The sequence below is a fragment of the Lithobates pipiens genome, unplaced genomic scaffold (genome assembly GCF_037356315.1).
Source record: "Lithobates pipiens isolate NorthernLeopardFrog02 unplaced genomic scaffold, aLitPip1_a1.2 Scaffold_18, whole genome shotgun sequence".
In the NCBI taxonomy this organism is placed as follows: domain Eukaryota; kingdom Metazoa; phylum Chordata; class Amphibia; order Anura; family Ranidae; genus Lithobates; species Lithobates pipiens.
In genome coordinates, this window is record NW_027507758.1 from 12405861 (window position 1) to 12423387 (window position 17527).

General features: G+C 55.1%; 1 protein-coding gene across 1 annotated transcript in view; it reads right to left on the reverse strand.

Moving 5' to 3' along the window:
• The window catches only part of KIF6 (kinesin family member 6), a 389098-nt gene that overhangs the window by 19091 nt on the left and 352480 nt on the right, over positions 1–17527 (reverse strand). Inside the window, 1 exon segment of the mRNA XM_077485383.1 lies at positions 942–1001. Coding sequence (XP_077341509.1) covers positions 942–1001 — 60 coding nt within the window.

Sequence of the window (17527 nt, forward strand, 5' to 3'; positions counted from 1 at the left end):
AGTATTTCAGGAGATGAGAGTCATAGAGGAAGGAGCAGAGTCCGCCAGCAGAGCAGAGTATTTCAGGAGAGGAGAGTCATAGAGGAAGGAGCAGAGTCCTCCAGCCGTGCAGAGTATTTCAGGAGAGGAGAGTTATAGAGGAAGGAGCAGAGTCCTCCAGCAGTGCAGAGTATTTCAGGAGATGAGAGTCATAGAGGAAGGAGCAGAGTCCGCCAGCAGAGCAGAGTATTTCAGGAGAGGAGAGTTATAGAGGAAGGAGCAGAGTCCACCAGCAGAGCAGAGTATTTCAGGAGAGGAGAGTCATAGAGGAAGGAGCAGAGTCCGCCAGCAGAGCAGAGTATTTTAGGAGAGGAGAGTCATAGAGGAAGGAGCAGAGTCCTCCAGCAGTGCAGAGTATTTCAGGAGAGGAGAGTCATAGAGGAAGGAGCAGAGTCATACAGCAGTGCAGAGTATTTCAGGAGAGGAGAGTTGTAGAGGAAGGAGCAGAGTCCTCCAGCAGTGCAGAGTATTTCAGGAGATGAGAGTCATAGAGGAAGGAGCAGAGTCCGCCAGCAGAGCAGAGTATTTCAGGAGAGGAGAGTCATAGAGGAAGGAGCAGAGTCCTCCAGCCGTGCAGAGTATTTCAGGAGAGGAGAGTTGTAGAGGAAGGAGCAGAGTCCTCCAGCAGTGCAGAGTATTTCAGGAGATGAGAGTCATAGAGGAAGGAGCAGAGTCCGCCAGCAGAGCAGAGTATTTCAGGAGAGGAGAGTCATAGAGGAAGGAGCAGAGTCCTCCAGCCGTGCAGAGTATTTCAGGAGAGGAGAGTTATAGAGGAAGGAGCAGAGTCCTCCAGCCGTGCAGAGTATTTCAGGAGAGGAGAGTTATAGAGGAAGGAGCAGAGTCCTCCAGCCGTGCAGAGTATTTCAGGAAAGGAGAGTTATAGAGAAAGGAGCTCTTCTCACCTCTGGGGGGATGGGGGACTCTGCACACTGCTGGCCATGAAATCTGTGTTGTCGGAAACACTGTAAAGTATAAATAGACATGAAAAGTATTTTATAATAAAGTCTCGGGAAGATCTTCATCATAATAAATCCATAACATGAAACGTCGGAGACTCCAGAAATACATGCGGGGGATTGGTTGTTGGCCACAGACCAGACCTTCCTCATCTGCGCTTCTCACCAACGTGCAGCTGTACTACCTGAACACAGACACTAGATGGCAGGAGCGCTCCTCCATTCTAATATACCTCAGTACAGAACATCATCTGAAGACACAGACCAGAAAAGAATTGGGAATGTGGTCAGCACAGCGAGAGGAAGAGTCTGCAGGAGGAGGCAGAGCATCGCATCCCTGATCACGGCTGCAATGGAGGCATTTAATATTATTATTATTTTTTTTTATTTTTTTTCAAAAGGTGGAATTCTCCTTTTGGGCTCAGTGCCACTCACATTAACTTCCAGCTCTGGTAAACCCCCTCTCAGTAGTTACCCCCAGCTCTGCTGATGCCCCGTAAAGTAAGAACCCCCAGCGCTGCTGATCCCCCATTTAATAGTAACCCCCAGCTCTGGTGATAACTCACTCAGTAGTAACCCCCCAGCTCTGCTGATCCCCCGCTCAGTAGTAACCCGGAGCTCTGCTGATCCTCCGCTCAGTAGTAACCTCCAGCTCTTTTGATCCCCCAATCAATAGTAACCTCCAGCTCTGCTGATCCCTCATTTAGTAGTTACCCCCAGATCTGCTGATCCCCCATTCAGTAGTACCCCCAGCTCTGCTGGTCCCCTGATAAGTAGTAACATCCAGCTCTGCTGGTCCCCCACTCAGTAGTAACCCCCAGCGCTGCTGATTCCCCACTTAGTAATAACCTCCAGCTCTGCTGATCCCGTGTTCAGTAGTAATCCCCAGCTCTGCCAAACCCCCCACTCAGTCGTAGCCCCCAGCTCTGCCAAACCCGCTCAGTAGTAACCCCCAGCTCTGCCGATCCCCCTCTTAGTAGTAACCCCCAGTTCTGCTGATCCCCCATTCAGTAGTAACCCCCAGCTCTGCTGATCCCCCACTCAGTAGTACCCCCAGATCTGCTGATTTCCCCACTCAGTAGCAACCCCCAGCTCTGCTGATCCTCCGCTCAGTAGTAACCTCCAGCTCTTTAGATCCCCCAATCAATAGTAACCTCCAGCTCTGCCGATCCCTAATTTAGTAGTTACCCCCAGATCTGCTGATCCCCCATTCAGTAGTACCCCCCAGCTCTGCTGGTCCCCTGATCAGTAGTAACATCCAGCTCTGCTGGTCCCCCACTCAGTAGTAACCTCCAGCTCTGCTGATCCTCCTCTCTCTTGGGTCCCCACTCACCTCTCACTATATTGCTCCCACGCTATGCACTATGTGTGACATTGCTAGTTTCTCCTGCTCTGGTCCCCCAGCTCTGCTGATCTGCCACTCAGTCCTTCTCCTCCAGTCCCCGGTCACCTTCTGCTATAGCATTCCCATGTTGCACAGCGTGGTGCTATCCTGCTGAAACCTCTAATGTAAAGGGGGGAACCTGATGTGATGGGGGAGGGGGCTCTGATTTGATGGGGAATCTCTGAAATAAAAGGGGGTCACTGATGTGAAGGGGGAACTTGATTTGATGGGGGGCTTTATTGTGATGGGGAACCTCTGTGGGGACTCTGATGTGAAGGGGGGCATTGTTGTGATAGGAAATCTCTAATATGAAGGGGGGCTCTGATGTGAAGGGGGAACTTGATTTGAAAGGGGGGCCCCATTGTAATGGGGAGAATATGTTGTGATGGGAAACCTTTGATGCAAGGGGGGGGCTCTGTTGTTATGGGGGGGACTCCAATGCGATGGGGAAAATCTGATGTGTTGGGGAACCTCTATTGCAAAGGGGGAATCTGATGTGAGGGGGGGGGGGGCTCCGTTGTGATGGGGAACCTACATAGTTACATAGTAGGTGAGGTTGAAAAAAGACACAAGTCCATCAAGTGCAACCTATGTGTGTGATTATATGTCAGTATTACATTGTATATCCCTGTATGTTGTGGTTGTTCAGGTGCTTATCTAATAGTTTCTTGAAACTATCGATGCTCCCCGCTGAGACCACCGCCTGTGGAAGGGAATTCTACATCCTTGCCGCTCTTACAGTAAAGAACCCTCTACGTAGTTTAAGATTAAACCTCTTTTCTTCTATTTTTTTCTCCCTAACCTCTAATATGAAGGGGGGGGGGGGCACTAATGTGTTAGGGGGTTGCCGATGTGAAGGGGGGAAATGTGATGGGGGCAATCTGATGTGATGGAGGGGCTCTGATGTGATGGGGGGGCCTCTGATGTGAAGGTGAGACTCTGAAGTGATGGGGGACGTCTGATACTTTGATGAGAAGTGGGGGGGCTCTGTTGTAAAGGGGGGGCTCTGTTGTAAAGGTGGGGGCTCTGTTGTGAAGGGGGGGCTCTGTTGTAAAGGGGGGGCTCTGTTGTAAAGGTGGGAGCTCTGTTGTGAAGGGGGGGTGTGGTAATGTGAAGCGGGGCGTTTGCTGTGAAAGGGGGACCTTTGACGTGATGGGGGGGCTCTGATGTGATGGGGGGGCTCTGATGTGATGGAAGGGGTTCTGATGTGATGGGGGGCTCTGATGTGAAGGCGAGACTCTGAAGTGATGGGGAACGTCTGATACTTTGATGAGAAGCGGGGGGGGGGGGGGGCTCTGTTGTAAAGGGGGGGGGGTTCTGTTGTGAAGTGGGGGATGTGCTAATATGAAGTGGGGCTTCTGATGTGATGGGGGATCTTTGACGTGATGGGGGGGGGGGCTCTGATGTGATGGGGGGCTCTGTGATGGTGGTAATCTAATGTGATGGGAGGGCTCAGATATGATGGGGGGAGCTCTGATGTGATGGGGGAGAATGTGATGTGATGGAAGAGATGTGATGTGATGAGGGGCTCTGATGTGATGGGGGGCTCTGATGGGATGGGGGGGGCTCTGATGTGATGGGGGCTCTGATATGATGGGGGGCTCTGATGTGATGGGGAGGCTCTGATGTGATGGGGAGGCTCTGATGTGATGGGGGGCTCTGATATGATGGGGGGCTCTGATGTGATGGGGCAAACTGATGTGATGGGGGACGCTGATATGATGGGGGGCTCTAATGTGATGGGGGGGCTCTGATGTGATGGGGGGGCTCTGATATGATGGGGGGGCTCTGATGTGATGGGGGAGGCTCTGATGTGATGGGGGGGCTCTGATGTGATGGGGCAAACTGATGTCATGGGGCAAACTGATGTGATGGGGGGGCTCTGATGTGATGGGGCAAACTGATGTCATGGGGCAAACTGATGTGATGAGGGGCTCTGATATAATGGGGGGCTCTGATGTGATGGGGGGCTCTGGTATGATGGGGGGGCTCTGATATGATGGGGGGCTCTGATGTGATGGGGCAAACTGATGGGATGGGGGGCTCTGATGTGATGGGGAGGCTCTGATGTGATGGGGGGCTCTGATATGATGGGGGGCTCTGATGTGATGGGGAGGCTCTGATGTGATGGGGGGCTCTGATATGATGGGGGGCTCTGATGTGATGGGGGGCGCTGATATGATGGGGGGTTCTAATGTGATGGGGGGGCTCTGATGTGATGGGGGGGCTCTGATATGATGGGGGGGGGGGCTCTGATGTGATGGGGGAGGCTCTGATGTGATGGGGGGGCTCTGATGTGATGGGGCAAACTGATGTCATGGGGCAAACTGATGTGATGGGGGCTCTGATATGATGGGGGGCTCTGATGTGATGGGGGCTCTGGTATGATGGGGGGGGCTCTGATGTGATGGGGGGCTCTGATATGATGGGGGGCTCTGATGTGATGGGGCAAACTGATGTGATGGGGGGCTCTGATGTTATGGGGCAAACTAATGTGATGGGGGGCTCTGATGTGATGGGGGGGTGTGATGTCATGGGGGGGGTGTGATGTCATGGGGGGGTGTGATGTGATGGGGGGGGCTCTGATGTGAAGGCGAGACTCTGAAGTGATGGGGGACGTCTGATACTTTGAGGAGAAGTGGGGGGGCGGGCTCTGTTGTAAAGGGGGGCTCTGTTGTGAAGTGGGGGGTGTGCTAATATGAAGCGGGGCTTCTGATGTGAAAGGGGGACATTTGATGTGATGGGGGTGGGGCTCTGATAAGAGGTTTTTTCAATGTAAATACAGTCTGTAACGCCCATTTCTCCAGACTGACCTATGCCCATGTAGGGGCTTTGATATTTGCATAACTCCTCCCAAGATTCAGCCCAGTGTTGCATCAGTACTGAGGGCTCTATAGAGGAGTAGTGAGGCCGGGTGCTGTGATGTCATCAGGAAGCTCTGTACAGCCCCCTGCCGGCTCCTCCCACCAGCCCTGATCTGCCTGCATTGCATAGAGAAGCACAGAGACTCGGTGATGACATCACTGGGTCTATGATGACATCACTGGGTCTATGATAAGTTATGTAATGAAAATGGAAAGGTTTTATTTAAATGAACATGTTGATGATGGGGGGGGGGAGGGGGGGAGGGGATGAAACTTCAGCATTAGTTCTTCAATGAACATTTCTTCTGTCTGCGGCCGGCTTTGTAAGTTTCTACCTTCGGAGGGAAGCGATGGCGGCCGGGAATGTGGCGGATTATTGGGATAAAGAGTAAGAACGCTCAGAAATGTCATCTAATTAACACCCCGGCGGAGAGCGTTGGGGGATTCCCAGGGACGCGCTTCTCCTCCACATCTGTTATGTGAATTGAGGGTTGCGGCGTGTTAGGCTCCGCCCTCTCCCGTCCCGGGGCCTTTGGTGTGAACAGAGATGGAAGAAGCAGACCGATGATCTGTCCCTCCGCTGGGCTCCGCCGTGTGGGAAGGAGGAAATAAAGATGTCTCTGTGTTGGTGACGAGAGCGGCTCCCGCGTGTCTACACGTGTGTGCGGAGGAGGGGGAGGAGCGCTTCCTCCATAATGACAGGACATGGAAAATGGAGCGCCGCGGACAAAGAAACCCCAAAAAAACAAAAAACGATCGGGTCGTTTCGAACAAAAACTGCTTTTATTTCCTCCGATTTGCAGAGTTCGGCTTCCAAGCAAACTTGTGTTTTAGTTTTGGACGCAGCGGGGGGAGGGGAGCTTTCTAGTGCCCGTCAGGGGTACGTTCTCCATATAATGACGAGGGGCGGAGACTTTGTCATCAAGGGCGGGACAATGGGTGGGAAGGAGGGATGGGTGCCCCGGGCACTGTGGCATCATGTGAGTTTGGAGGGCACCGTGAGGAGATGGGGGGGGTGGATTTGTGCTGGAAGGGGGAATTTAGTGGGCAGCAGGGGGTAAGAGCTGTTGTAGGAGGGAAAATAGCAACGCCCAGCTCTGCTGATCCCCCGTTCAGTAGCAACCCCCAGCTCTGCTGATCCCCCGTTCAGTAGCAATGCCCAGCTCTGCTGATCCCCCTTTCAGTAGCAACCCCCAGCTCTGCTGATCCCCCGTTCAGTAGTAACCCCCAGCTCTGCTGATCCCCCGTTCAGTAGTAACCCCCAGCTCTGCTGATCCCCCGTTCAGTAGTAACCCCCAGCTCTGCTAATCCCCCGTTCAGTAGCAACCCCCAGCTCTGCTGATCCCCCGTTCAGTAGTAACCCCCAGCTCTGCTGATCCCCCGTTCAGTAGTAACCCCCAGCTCTGCTGATCCTCCGTTCAGTAGCAACCCCTAGCTCTGCTGATCCCCCATTCAGTAGTAACCCCCAGCTCTGCTGATCCCCCATTCAGTAGTAACCCCCAGTTCTGCTGATCCTCCGTTCAGTAGCAACCCCTAGCTCTGCTGATCCCCCATTCAGTAGTAACCCCCAGCTCTGCTGATCCCCCGTTCAGTAGTAACCCCCAGTTCTGCTGATCCTCCGTTCAGTAGCAACCCTTAGCTCTGCTGATCCCCCATTCAGTAGTAACCCCCAGCTCTGCTGATTCCCCGTTCAGTAGCAACCCCCAGCTCTGCTGATCCTTCACTTATGTAGTTACCTCCACCAGTGATATGGTGGGGAGGGGGGCAGGATTATGCTAGGAGGGTTTTTTTTTTGGGGGGGGGCGGTAGGTGGAGTGGGGGGAGGTCAGTAGGTGTGGGCGGGGGTTTGTCAGTGGTGGGAGTGGGTGGTAGTTGGAGTAGGGGGGGAAGGTCAGTAGGTGGGGGCGGGGGTCTGTCAGTGGTGGGAGGGGGCTGTAGTTGGAGTGGGGGGAGGTCAGTAGGTGGGGGCGGGGGTCTGTCAGTGGTGGGAGGGGGCTGTAGTTCGAGTGGGGGGAGGTCAGTAGGTGGGGGCGGGGGTCTGTCAGTGGTGGGGGGGGCTGTAGTTGGAGTGGGGGGAAGGTCAGTAGGTGGGGGCGGAGGTCTGTCAGTGGTGGGAGGGGGCTGTAGTTGGAGTGAGGGGAAGGTCAGTAGGTGGGGGCGGGGGTCTGTCAGTGGTGGGAGGGGGCTGTAGTTGGAGTGGGGGAAAGGTCAGTAGGTGGGGGCAGGGGGTCTGTCAGTGGTGGGAGGGGGCTGTAGTTGGAGTGGGGGGAAGGTCAGTAGGTGGGGTGTCGGGGGTCTGTCAGTGGCGGGAGGGGGCGGTAGTTGGAGTGGGAGGAAGGTCAGTAGGTGGGGGAAGGGGTCTGTCAGTGGCGGGAGGGGGCTGTAGTTGGAGTAGGGGGAAGGTCAGTAGGTGGGAGGGGGCTGTAATTGGAATGGGGGGAAAGTCAGTAGGTGGGAGCGGGGGTTTGTCAGTGGTGGGAGGGGGCGGTAGTTGGAGTGGGGGGAAGGTCAGTAGGTGGGTGCGGGGGTCTGTCAGTGGTGGGAGGGGGCTGTAGTTGGAGTGGGGGAAGGTCAGTAGGTGGAGGCGGGGTCTGTCAGTGGTGGGAGGGGGTGGTAGTTGGAGTGGGGGGGAAGGTCAGTAGGTGGGGGCGGGGGTCTGTCAGTGGTGGGAGGGGGTGGTAGTTGGAGTGGGGGAAAGGTCAGTAGGTGGGGGTGGGGGTCTGTCAGTGGTGGGAGGGGGTGGTAGTTGGAGTGGGGGGAAGGTCAGTAGGTGGGGGCGAGGGTCTGTCAGTGGTGGGAGGGGGCTGTAGTTGGAGTGGGGGGAAGGTCAGTAGGTGGGGGCGGGGGTCTGTCAGTGGTGGGAGGGGGCTGTAGTTGGAGTGGGGGGAAGGTCAGTAGGTGGGGGCGGGGGTCTGTCAGTGGTGGGGGGGGCTGTAGTTGGAGTGGGGGGAGGTCAGTAGGTGGGGGCGGGGGTCTGTCAGTGGTGGGAGGGGGCTGTAGTTGGAGTGGGGGGAAGGGTAGTAGGTGGGGGCAGGGGTCTGTCAGTGGTGAGAGGGGGCTGTAGTTGGAGTGGGGGGAAGGTCAGTAGGTGGGGGCGGGTGTCTGTCAGTGGTGGGAAGGGGTGGTAGTTGGAGTGGGGGGAAGGTCAGTAGGTGGGGGCGGGGGTCTGTCAGTGGTGGGAAGGGGCGGTAGTTGGAGTGGGGGGAAGGTCAGTAGGTGGGGGCGGGGGTCTGTCAGTGGTGGGAGGGGGCGGTAGTTGGAGTGGGGGGGAGGTCAGTAGGTGGGTGCGGGGGTCTGTCAGTGGTGGGAGGGGGCCGTAGTTGGAGTGGGGGGAAGGTCAGTAGGTGGAGGCGGGGTCTGTCAGTGGTGGGAGGGGGTGGTAGTTGGAGTGGGGGGGAAGGTCAGTAGGTGGGGGCGGGGGTCTGTCAGTGGTGGGAGGGGGCGGTAGTTGGAGTGGGGGGAAAGTCAGTAGGTGGGAGGGGGCTGTAGTTGGAGTGGGGGAAAGGTCAGTAGGTGGGGGCGGGGGTCTGTCAGTGGTGGGAGGGGGTGGTAGTTGGAGTGGGGGGAAGGTCAGTAGGTGGGGGCGAGGGTCTGTCAGTGGTGGGAGGGGGTTGTAGTTGGAGTGGGGGGAAGGTCAGTAGGTGGGGGCGGGGGTCTGTCAGTGGTGGGAGGGGGCTGTAGTTGGAGTGGGGGGAAGGTCAGTAGGTGGGGGCGGGGGTCTGTCAGTGGTGGGAGGGGGCTGTAGTTGGAGTGGGGGAAGGTCAGTAGGTGGAGGCGGGGTCTGTCAGTGGTGGGAGGGGGTGGTAGTTGGAGTGGGGGGGAAGGTCAGTAGGTGGGGGCGGGGGTCTGTCAGTGGTGGGAGGGGGTGGTAGTTGGAGTGGGGGAAAGGTCAGTAGGTGGGGGTGGGGGTCTGTCAGTGGTGGGAGGGGGTGGTAGTTGGAGTGGGGGGAAGGTCAGTAGGTGGGGGCGAGGGTCTGTCAGTGGTGAGAGGGGGCTGTAGTTGGAGTGGGGGGAAGGTCAGTAGGTGGGGGCGGGGGTCTGTCAGTGGTGGGAGGGGGCTGTAGTTGGAGTGGGGGGAAGGTCAGTAGGTGGGGGCGGGGGTCTGTCAGTGGTGGGGGGGGCTGTAGTTGGAGTGGGGGGAGGTCAGTAGGTGGGGGCGGGGGTCTGTCAGTGGTGGGAGGGGGCTGTAGTTGGAGTGGGGGGAAGGGTAGTAGGTGGGGGCAGGGGTCTGTCAGTGGTGAGAGGGGGCTGTAGTTGGAGTGGGGGGAAGGTCAGTAGGTGGGGGCGGGGGTCTGTCAGTGGTGGGAGGGGGCGGTAGTTGGAGTGGGGGGAAGGTCAGTAGGTGGGTGCGGGGGTCTGTCAGTGGTGGGAGGGGGCTGTAGTTGGAGTGGGGGGAAGGTCAGTAGGTGGAGGCAGGGTCTGTCAGTGGTGGGAGGGGGTGGTAGTTGGAGTGGGGGGGAAGGTCAGTAGGTGGGGCGGGGGTCTGTCAGTGGTGGGAGGGGGCGGTAGTTGGAGTGGGGGGAAAGTCAGTAGGTGGGAGGGGGCTGTAGTTGGAGTGGGGGAAAGGTCAGTAGGTGGGGGTGGGGGTCTGTCAGTGGTGGGAGGGGGTGGTAGTTGGAGTGGGGGGAAGGTCAGTAGGTGGGGGCGAGGGTCTGTCAGTGGTGGGAGGGGGCTGTAGTTGGAGTGGGGGGAAGGTCAGTAGGTGGGGGCGGGGGTCTGTCAGTGGTGGGAGGGGGCTGTAGTTGGAGTGGGGGGAAGGTCAGTAGGTGGGGGCGGGGGTCTGTCAGTGGTGGGAGGGGGCTGTAGTTGGAGTGGGGGGAAGGTCAGTAGGTGGGGGCGGGGGTCTGTCAGTGGTGGGGGGGGCTGTAGTTGGAGTGGGGGGAGGTCAGTAGGTGGGGGCGGGGTCTGTCAGTGGTGGGAGGGGGCTGTAGTTGGAGTGGGGGGAAGGTTAGTAGGTGGGGCATGGGGTCTGTCAGTGGTGAGAGGGGGCTGTAGTTGGAGTGGGGGGAAGGTCAGTAGGTGGGGGCGGGTGTCTGTCAGTGGTGGGAAGGGGCGGTAGTTGGAGTGGGGGGAAGGTCAGTAGGTGGGGGCGGGGGTCTGTCAGTGGTGGGAGGGGGCGGTAGTTGGAGTGGGGGGAAGGTCAGTAGGTGGGTGCGGGGGTCTGTCAGTGGTGGGAGGGGGCTGTAGTTGGAGTGGGGGGAAGGTCAGTAGGTGGAGGCGGGGTCTGTCAGTGGTGGGAGGGGGTGGTAGTTGGAGTGGGGGGGAAGGTCAGTAGGTGGGGGCGGGGGTCTGTCAGTGGTGGGAGGGGGCGGTAGTTGGAGTGGGGGGAAAGTCAGTAGGTGGGAGGGGGCTGTAGTTGGAGTGGGGGGGAAGGTCAGTAGGTGGGGGCGGGGGTCTGTCAGTGGTGGGAGGGGGCGGTAGTTGGAGTGGGGGGAAAGTCAGTAGGTGGGAGGGGGTGGTAGTTGGAGTGGGGGAAAGGTCAGTAGGTGGGGGTGGGGGTCTTTCAGTGGTGGGAGGGGGTGGTAGTTGGAGTGGGGGGAAGGTCAGTAGGTGGGGGCGGGGGTCTGTCAGTGGTGGGAGGGGGCTGTAGTTGGAGTGGGGGGAAGGTCAGTAGGTGGGGGCGGGGGTCTGTCAGTGGTGGGAGGGGGCTGTAGTTGGAGTGGGGGGAAGGTCAGTAGGTGGGGGCGGGGGTCTGTCAGTGGTGGGAGGGGGCTGTAGTTGGAGTGGGGGAAAGGTCAGTAGGTGGGGGTCTGTCAGTGGTGGGGGGGGGCTGTAGTTGGAGTGGGGGAAAGGTCAGTAGGTGGGGGCGGGGGTCTGTCAGTGGTGGGAGGGGGCTGTAGTTGGAGTGGGGGGAAGGTCAGTAGGTGGGGGCAGGGGTCAGTGGGGGTCTTTCGGGTGGCCAAAGTTGGTGGGCAGTGCGGAGACCGGCTCCATGGGTGTTCCATCGCTGGCTGCAACTGCGGTTGTCCAAACCCCCCCCCCTCCGCTCCCTGAAATAGGAAGTGGCTGCTCGGTCTGGGTTTTTTGTCCCAGTCCGGGTCTGGATGCCAGTAAATGTGAAAGCGGTGTGTAACAATTAAGGTTGCCACCTGTCCAGGATTCACCCGGACAGTTTACTTTGGGTTTGGAATCATGTGTCCAGGTTTCAAACTGCCTGAAACCCGGACACATTGTTCAGACCAGACTATGGCTTCCCAGTGGGGTTGATGGCTGCAGTTGTGTAAGCTGAGTGTGTGTGCTACACTCTCTTTCACACTGCCCAAAGCCACCACTAACAATTCACCCCCCCCCCCCCACACACAGACAGGAGAGGAGAGAGGGCTTTATCTGCTCCTCTTCCCCCTACCCCCACCCCTCTGTGTCTGCCCCACACTCCAATCCCCAGCGCTGTGCCTCAGAAAAGAAAAGGGGGGGGGCCGGAAATTTGAAGTCCAGCAGCCTCAGATACATCTGGATGGGAGGTGCTGACTGCCAAGGGGTGAGTGAGCTCACCATCCTTCTCTCTCCTGCCTCTGAGTGAGTACACTCATTCTCAGAACATCCCTTATGTTAGAGTCCCCAGAGTTCTCCCTTACATCAGCGTCTGCAGAGTCCCCCCTTACAGTGTAAGGGAACTACTCTGCAGATTCAGACGTAAAAGGGGAACTCTGCGGATTCACATGCAAAAGGGGAACTCTGCGGATTCACATGCAAAAGGGGAACTCTGCGGATTCAGATGTAAAAGGGGGAACTCTGCGGATTCCCATGTAAAAAGGGGAACTCTGCGGATTCCCATGTAAAAAGGGGAACTCTGCGGATTCCCATCCCTTATGTTAGAGTCCCCAGAGTTCTCCCTTACATCAGAGTCTGCAGAGTCCCCCCTTACAGTGTAAGGGAACTACTCTGCAGATTCAGACGTAAAAGGGGAACTCTGCGGATTCCCATGCAAAAGGGGAACTCTGCGGATTCCCATGCAAAAGGGGAACTCTGCGGATTCCCATGCAAAAGGGGAACTCTGCGGATTCACATGTAAAAGGGGAACTCTGCGGATTCCCATGTAAAAGGGGAACTCTGCGGATTCCCATGTAAAAAGGGGAACTCTGCGGATGCCCATGTAAAAAGGGGAACTCTGCGGATTCCCATGTAAAAGGGGAACTCTGCGGATTCCCATGTAAAAGGGGAACGCTGCGGATTCACCTGTAAAAGGGGAACTCTGTGGATTCCCATGTAAAAGGGGAACTCTGCGGATGCCCATGTAAAAAGGGGAACTCTGCGGATTCCCATGTAAAAAGTGGAACTCTGCGGATTCCCATGTAAAAAGGGGAACTCTGCGGATTCCCATGTAAAAAGGGGAACTCTGCGGATTCCCATGCAAAAGGGGAACTCTGCGGATTCACATGTAAAAGGGGAACTCTGCGGAAGCCCATGTAAAAGGGGAACTCTGCGGATTCCCATGTAAAAAGGGGAACTCTGCGGAAGCCCATGTAAAAGGGGAACTCTGCGGATTCCCATGTAAAAGGGGAACTCTGCGGATTCACATGTAAAAGGGGAACTCTCAGATGTAAAAGGGGAACTCTGCGGATGCCCATGTAAAAGGGGAACGCTGCGGATTCACCTGTAAAAGGGGAACTCTGTGGATTCCCATGTAAAAGGGGAACTCTGCGGATGCCCATGTAAAAAGGGGAACTCTGCGGATTCCCATGTAAAAAGTGGAACTCTGCGGATGCCCATGTAAAAAGGGGAACTCTGCGGATTCCCATGTAAAAAGGGGAACTCTGCGGATTCCCATGTAAAAGGGGAACTCTGCGGATGCCCATGTAAAAAGGGGAACTCTGCGGATTCCCATGTAAAAAGGGGAACTCTGCGGATTCCCATGTAAAAAGGGGAACTCTGCGGATTCCCATGTAAAAAGGGGAACTCTGCGGATGCCCATGTAAAAAGGGGAACTCTGCGGATTCCCATGTAAAAAGGGGAACTCTGCGGATTCCCATGTAAAAGGGGAACTCTGCGGATGCCCATGTAAAAAGGGGAACTCTGCGGATGCCCATGTAAAAAGGGGAACTCTGCGGATGCCCATGTAAAAAGGGGAACTCTGCGGATGCCCATGTAAAAAGGGGAACTCTGCGGATGCCCATGTAAAAAGGGGAACTCTGCGGATTCCCATGTAAAAGGGGAACTCTGCGGATGCCCATGTAAAAAGGGGAACTCTGCGGATGCCCATGTAAAAAGGGGAACTCTGCGGATGCCCATGTAAAAAGGGGAACTCTGCGGATGCCCATGTAAAAAGGGGAACTCTGCGGATTCCCATGTAAAAAGGGGAACTCTGCGGATTCCCATGCAAAAGGGGAACTCTGCGGATTCACATGTAAAAGGGGAACTCTCAGATGTAAAAGGGGAACTCTGCGGATGCCCATGTAAAAGGGGAACGCTGCGGATTCACCTGTAAAAGGGGAACTCTGTGGATTCCCATGTAAAAGGGGAACTCTGCGGATGCCCATGTAAAAAGGGGAACTCTGCGGATTCCCATGTAAAAAGTGGAACTCTGCGGATTCCCATGTAAAAAGGGGAACTCTGCGGATTCCCATGTAAAAAGGGGAACTCTGCGGATTCCCATGCAAAAGGGGAACTCTGCGGATTCACATGTAAAAGGGGAACTCTCAGATGTAAAAGGGGAACTCTGCGGATTCCCATGTAAAAAGGGGAACTCTGCGGAAGCCCATGTAAAAGGGGAACTCTGCGGATTCCCATGTAAAAGGGGAACTCTGCGGATTCACATGTAAAAGGGGAACTCTCAGATGTAAAAGGGGAACTCTGCGGATGCCCATGTAAAAGGGGAACGCTGCGGATTCACCTGTAAAAGGGGAACTCTGTGGATTCCCATGTAAAAGGGGAACTCTGCGGATGCCCATGTAAAAAGGGGAACTCTGCGGATTCCCATGTAAAAAGTGGAACTCTGCGGATGCCCATGTAAAAAGGGGAACTCTGCGGATTCCCATGTAAAAAGGGGAACTCTGCGGATTCCCATGTAAAAGGGGAACTCTGCGGATGCCCATGTAAAAAGGGGAACTCTGCGGATTCCCATGTAAAAAGGGGAACTCTGCGGATTCCCATGTAAAAAGGGGAACTCTGCGGATTCCCATGTAAAAAGGGGAACTCTGCGGATGCCCATGTAAAAAGGGGAACTCTGCGGATTCCCATGTAAAAAGGGGAACTCTGCGGATTCCCATGTAAAAGGGGAACTCTGCGGATTCCCATGTAAAAAGGGGAACTCTGCGGATTCCCATGCAAAAGGGGAACTCTGCGGATTCCCATGCAAAAGGGGAACTCTGCGGATTCACATGTAAAAGGGGAACTCTGCGGATTCCCATGTAAAAGGGGAACTCTCAGATGTAAAAGGGGAACTCTGCGGATTCCCATGTAAAAAGGGGAACTCTGCGGATTCCCATGTAAAAAGGGGAACTCTGCGGATTCCCATGCAAAAGGGGAACTCTGCGGATTCCCATGCAAAAGGGGAACTCTGCGGATTCCCATGCAAAAGGGGAACTCTGCGGATTCACATGTAAAAGGGGAACTCTGCGGATTCCCATGTAAAAGGGGAACTCTCAGATGTAAAAGGGGAACTCTGCGGATGCCCATGTAAAAAGGGGAACTCTGCGGATTCCCATGTAAAAAGTGGAACTCTGCGGATGCCCATGTAAAAAGGGGAACTCTGCGGATTCCCATGTAAAAAGGGGAACTCTGCGGATTCCCATGTAAAAGGGGAACTCTGCGGATGCCCATGTAAAAAGGGGAACTCTGCGGATTCCCATGTAAAAAGGGGAACTCTGCGGATTCCCATGTAAAAAGGGGAACTCTGCGGATTCCCATGTAAAAAGGGGAACTCTGCGGATGCCCATGTAAAAAGGGGAACTCTGTGGATTCCCATGTAAAAAGGGGAACTCTGCGGATTCCCATGTAAAAGGGGAACTCTGCGGATTCCCATGTAAAAAGGGGAACTCTGCGGATTCCCATGCAAAAGGGGAACTCTGCGGATTCCCATGCAAAAGGGGAACTCTGCGGATTCACATGTAAAAGGGGAACTCTGCGGATTCCCATGTAAAAGGGGAACTCTCAGATGTAAAAGGGGAACTCTGCGGATTCCCATGTAAAAAGGGGAACTCTGCGGATTCCCATGTAAAAAGGGGAACTCTGCGGATTCCCATGCAAAAGGGGAACTCTGCGGATTCCCATGCAAAAGGGGAACTCTGCGGATTCCCATGCAAAAGGGGAACTCTCAGATGTAAAAGGGGAACTCTGCGGATTCCCATGTAAAAGGGGAACTCTCAGATGTAAAAGGGGAACTCTGCGGATTCCCATGTAAAAAGGGGAACTCTGCGGATGCCCATGTAAAAAGGGGAACTCTGCGGATTCCCATGTAAAAGGGGAACTCTGCGGATTCCCATGTAAAAAGGGGAACTCTGCGGATGCCCATGTAAAAAGGGGAACTCTGCGGATGCCCATGTAAAAAGGGGAACTCTGCGGATGCCCATGTAAAAAGGGGAACTCTGCGGATGCCCATGTAAAAAGGGGAACTCTGCGGATGCCCATGTAAAAAGGGGAACTCTGCGGATGCCCATGTAAAAAGGGGAACTCTGCGGATGCCCATGTAAAAAGGGGAACTCTGCGGATGCCCATGTAAAAAGGGGAACTCTGCGGATGCCCATGTAAAAAGGGGAACTCTGCGGATGCCCATGTAAAAAGGGGAACTCTGCGGATGCCCATGTAAAAAGAGGAACTCTGCGGATGCCCATGTAAAAAGGGGAACTCTGCGGATGCCCATGTAAAAAGGGGAACTCTGCGGATTCCCATGTAAAAGGGGAACTCTGCGGATGCCCATGTAAAAAGGGGAACTCTGCGGATTCCCATGCAAAAGGGGAACTCTGCGGATTCACATGTAAAAGGGGAACTCTCAGATGTAAAAGGGGAACTCTGCGGATTCCCATGTAAAAAGGGGAACTCTGCGGATTCACATGTAAAAGGGGAACTCTCAGATGTAAAAGGGGAACTCTGCGGATGCCCATGTAAAAGGGGAACGCTGCGGATTCACCTGTAAAAGGGGAACTCTGTGGATTCCCATGTAAAAAGGGGAACTCTGCGGATTCCCATGTAAAAAGGGGAACTCTGCGGATTCCCATGTAAAAGGGGAACTCTGCGGATGCCCATGTAAAAGGGGAACGCTGCGGATTCACCTGTAAAAGGGGAACTCTGTGGATTCCCATGTAAAAAGGGGAACTCTGCGGATGCCCATGTAAAAAGGGGAACTCTGTGGATGCCCATGTAAAAAGGGGAACTCTGCGGATGCCCATGTAAAAAGGGGAACTCTGCGGATTCCCATGTAAAAAGGGGAACTCTGCGGATTCCCATGTAAAAAGGGGAACTCTGCGGATTCCCATGTAAAAAGGGGAACTCTGCGGATGCCCATGTAAAAAGGGGAACTCTGCGGATTCCCATGTAAAAAGGGGAACTCTGCGGATTCCCATGTAAAAAGGGGAACTCTGCGGATTCCCATGTAAAAAGGGGAACTCTGCGGATTCAGATGTAAAAGGGGAACTCTGCGGATTCAGATGTAAAAGGGGAACTCTGCGGATTCACCTGTAAAAGGGGAACTCTGCGGATTCACATGTTAAAGGGGAAATCTCAGATATAAAAGGGGAACTCTGCGGATGCCCATGTAAAAAGGGGAACTCTGCGGATTGCCATGTAAAAAGGGGAACTCTGCAGATTCCCATGTAAAAAGGGGAACTCTGCGGATTGCCATGTAAAAAGGGGAACTCTGCGGATTCAGATGTAAAAGGGGAACTCTGTGGATTCACCTGTAAAAGGGGAACTCTGTGGACTCTGATGTAAAGGGGGACTCTTGTGATGAACTTCACATGATTAGAAATGTTATTTAATTGCAAAATATATGTATAGTTTATACTATAACAAAAAAAAAGAATTGCTGTGCGCCGCTAAAGTGTTGGGGTTTGACTTGAAGAAAGGGTGGCAACCCCGGTAACAATGCCCGCGGGCACACAGCAGTGGCGGATCTAATGTTGGCACCATAAGGAATCATGACTTGGCTTCTCCAGGCCGTAGCGGGAAGGAACAGCTGTTCACATCCATATGTTGTTTCAGATCAATGTAAAGCCTGGCAGGGGGACAATCCGCCACACAGCTGCTCTGTAACCGATCTGTGCCACCGAGCGCTAAGAGGCTTCTAATCCATCCAGAGCCGCCATTCATGTCTGTAGGAAGAGGGAGGAGAACGCCGAGGACGGGGGGGG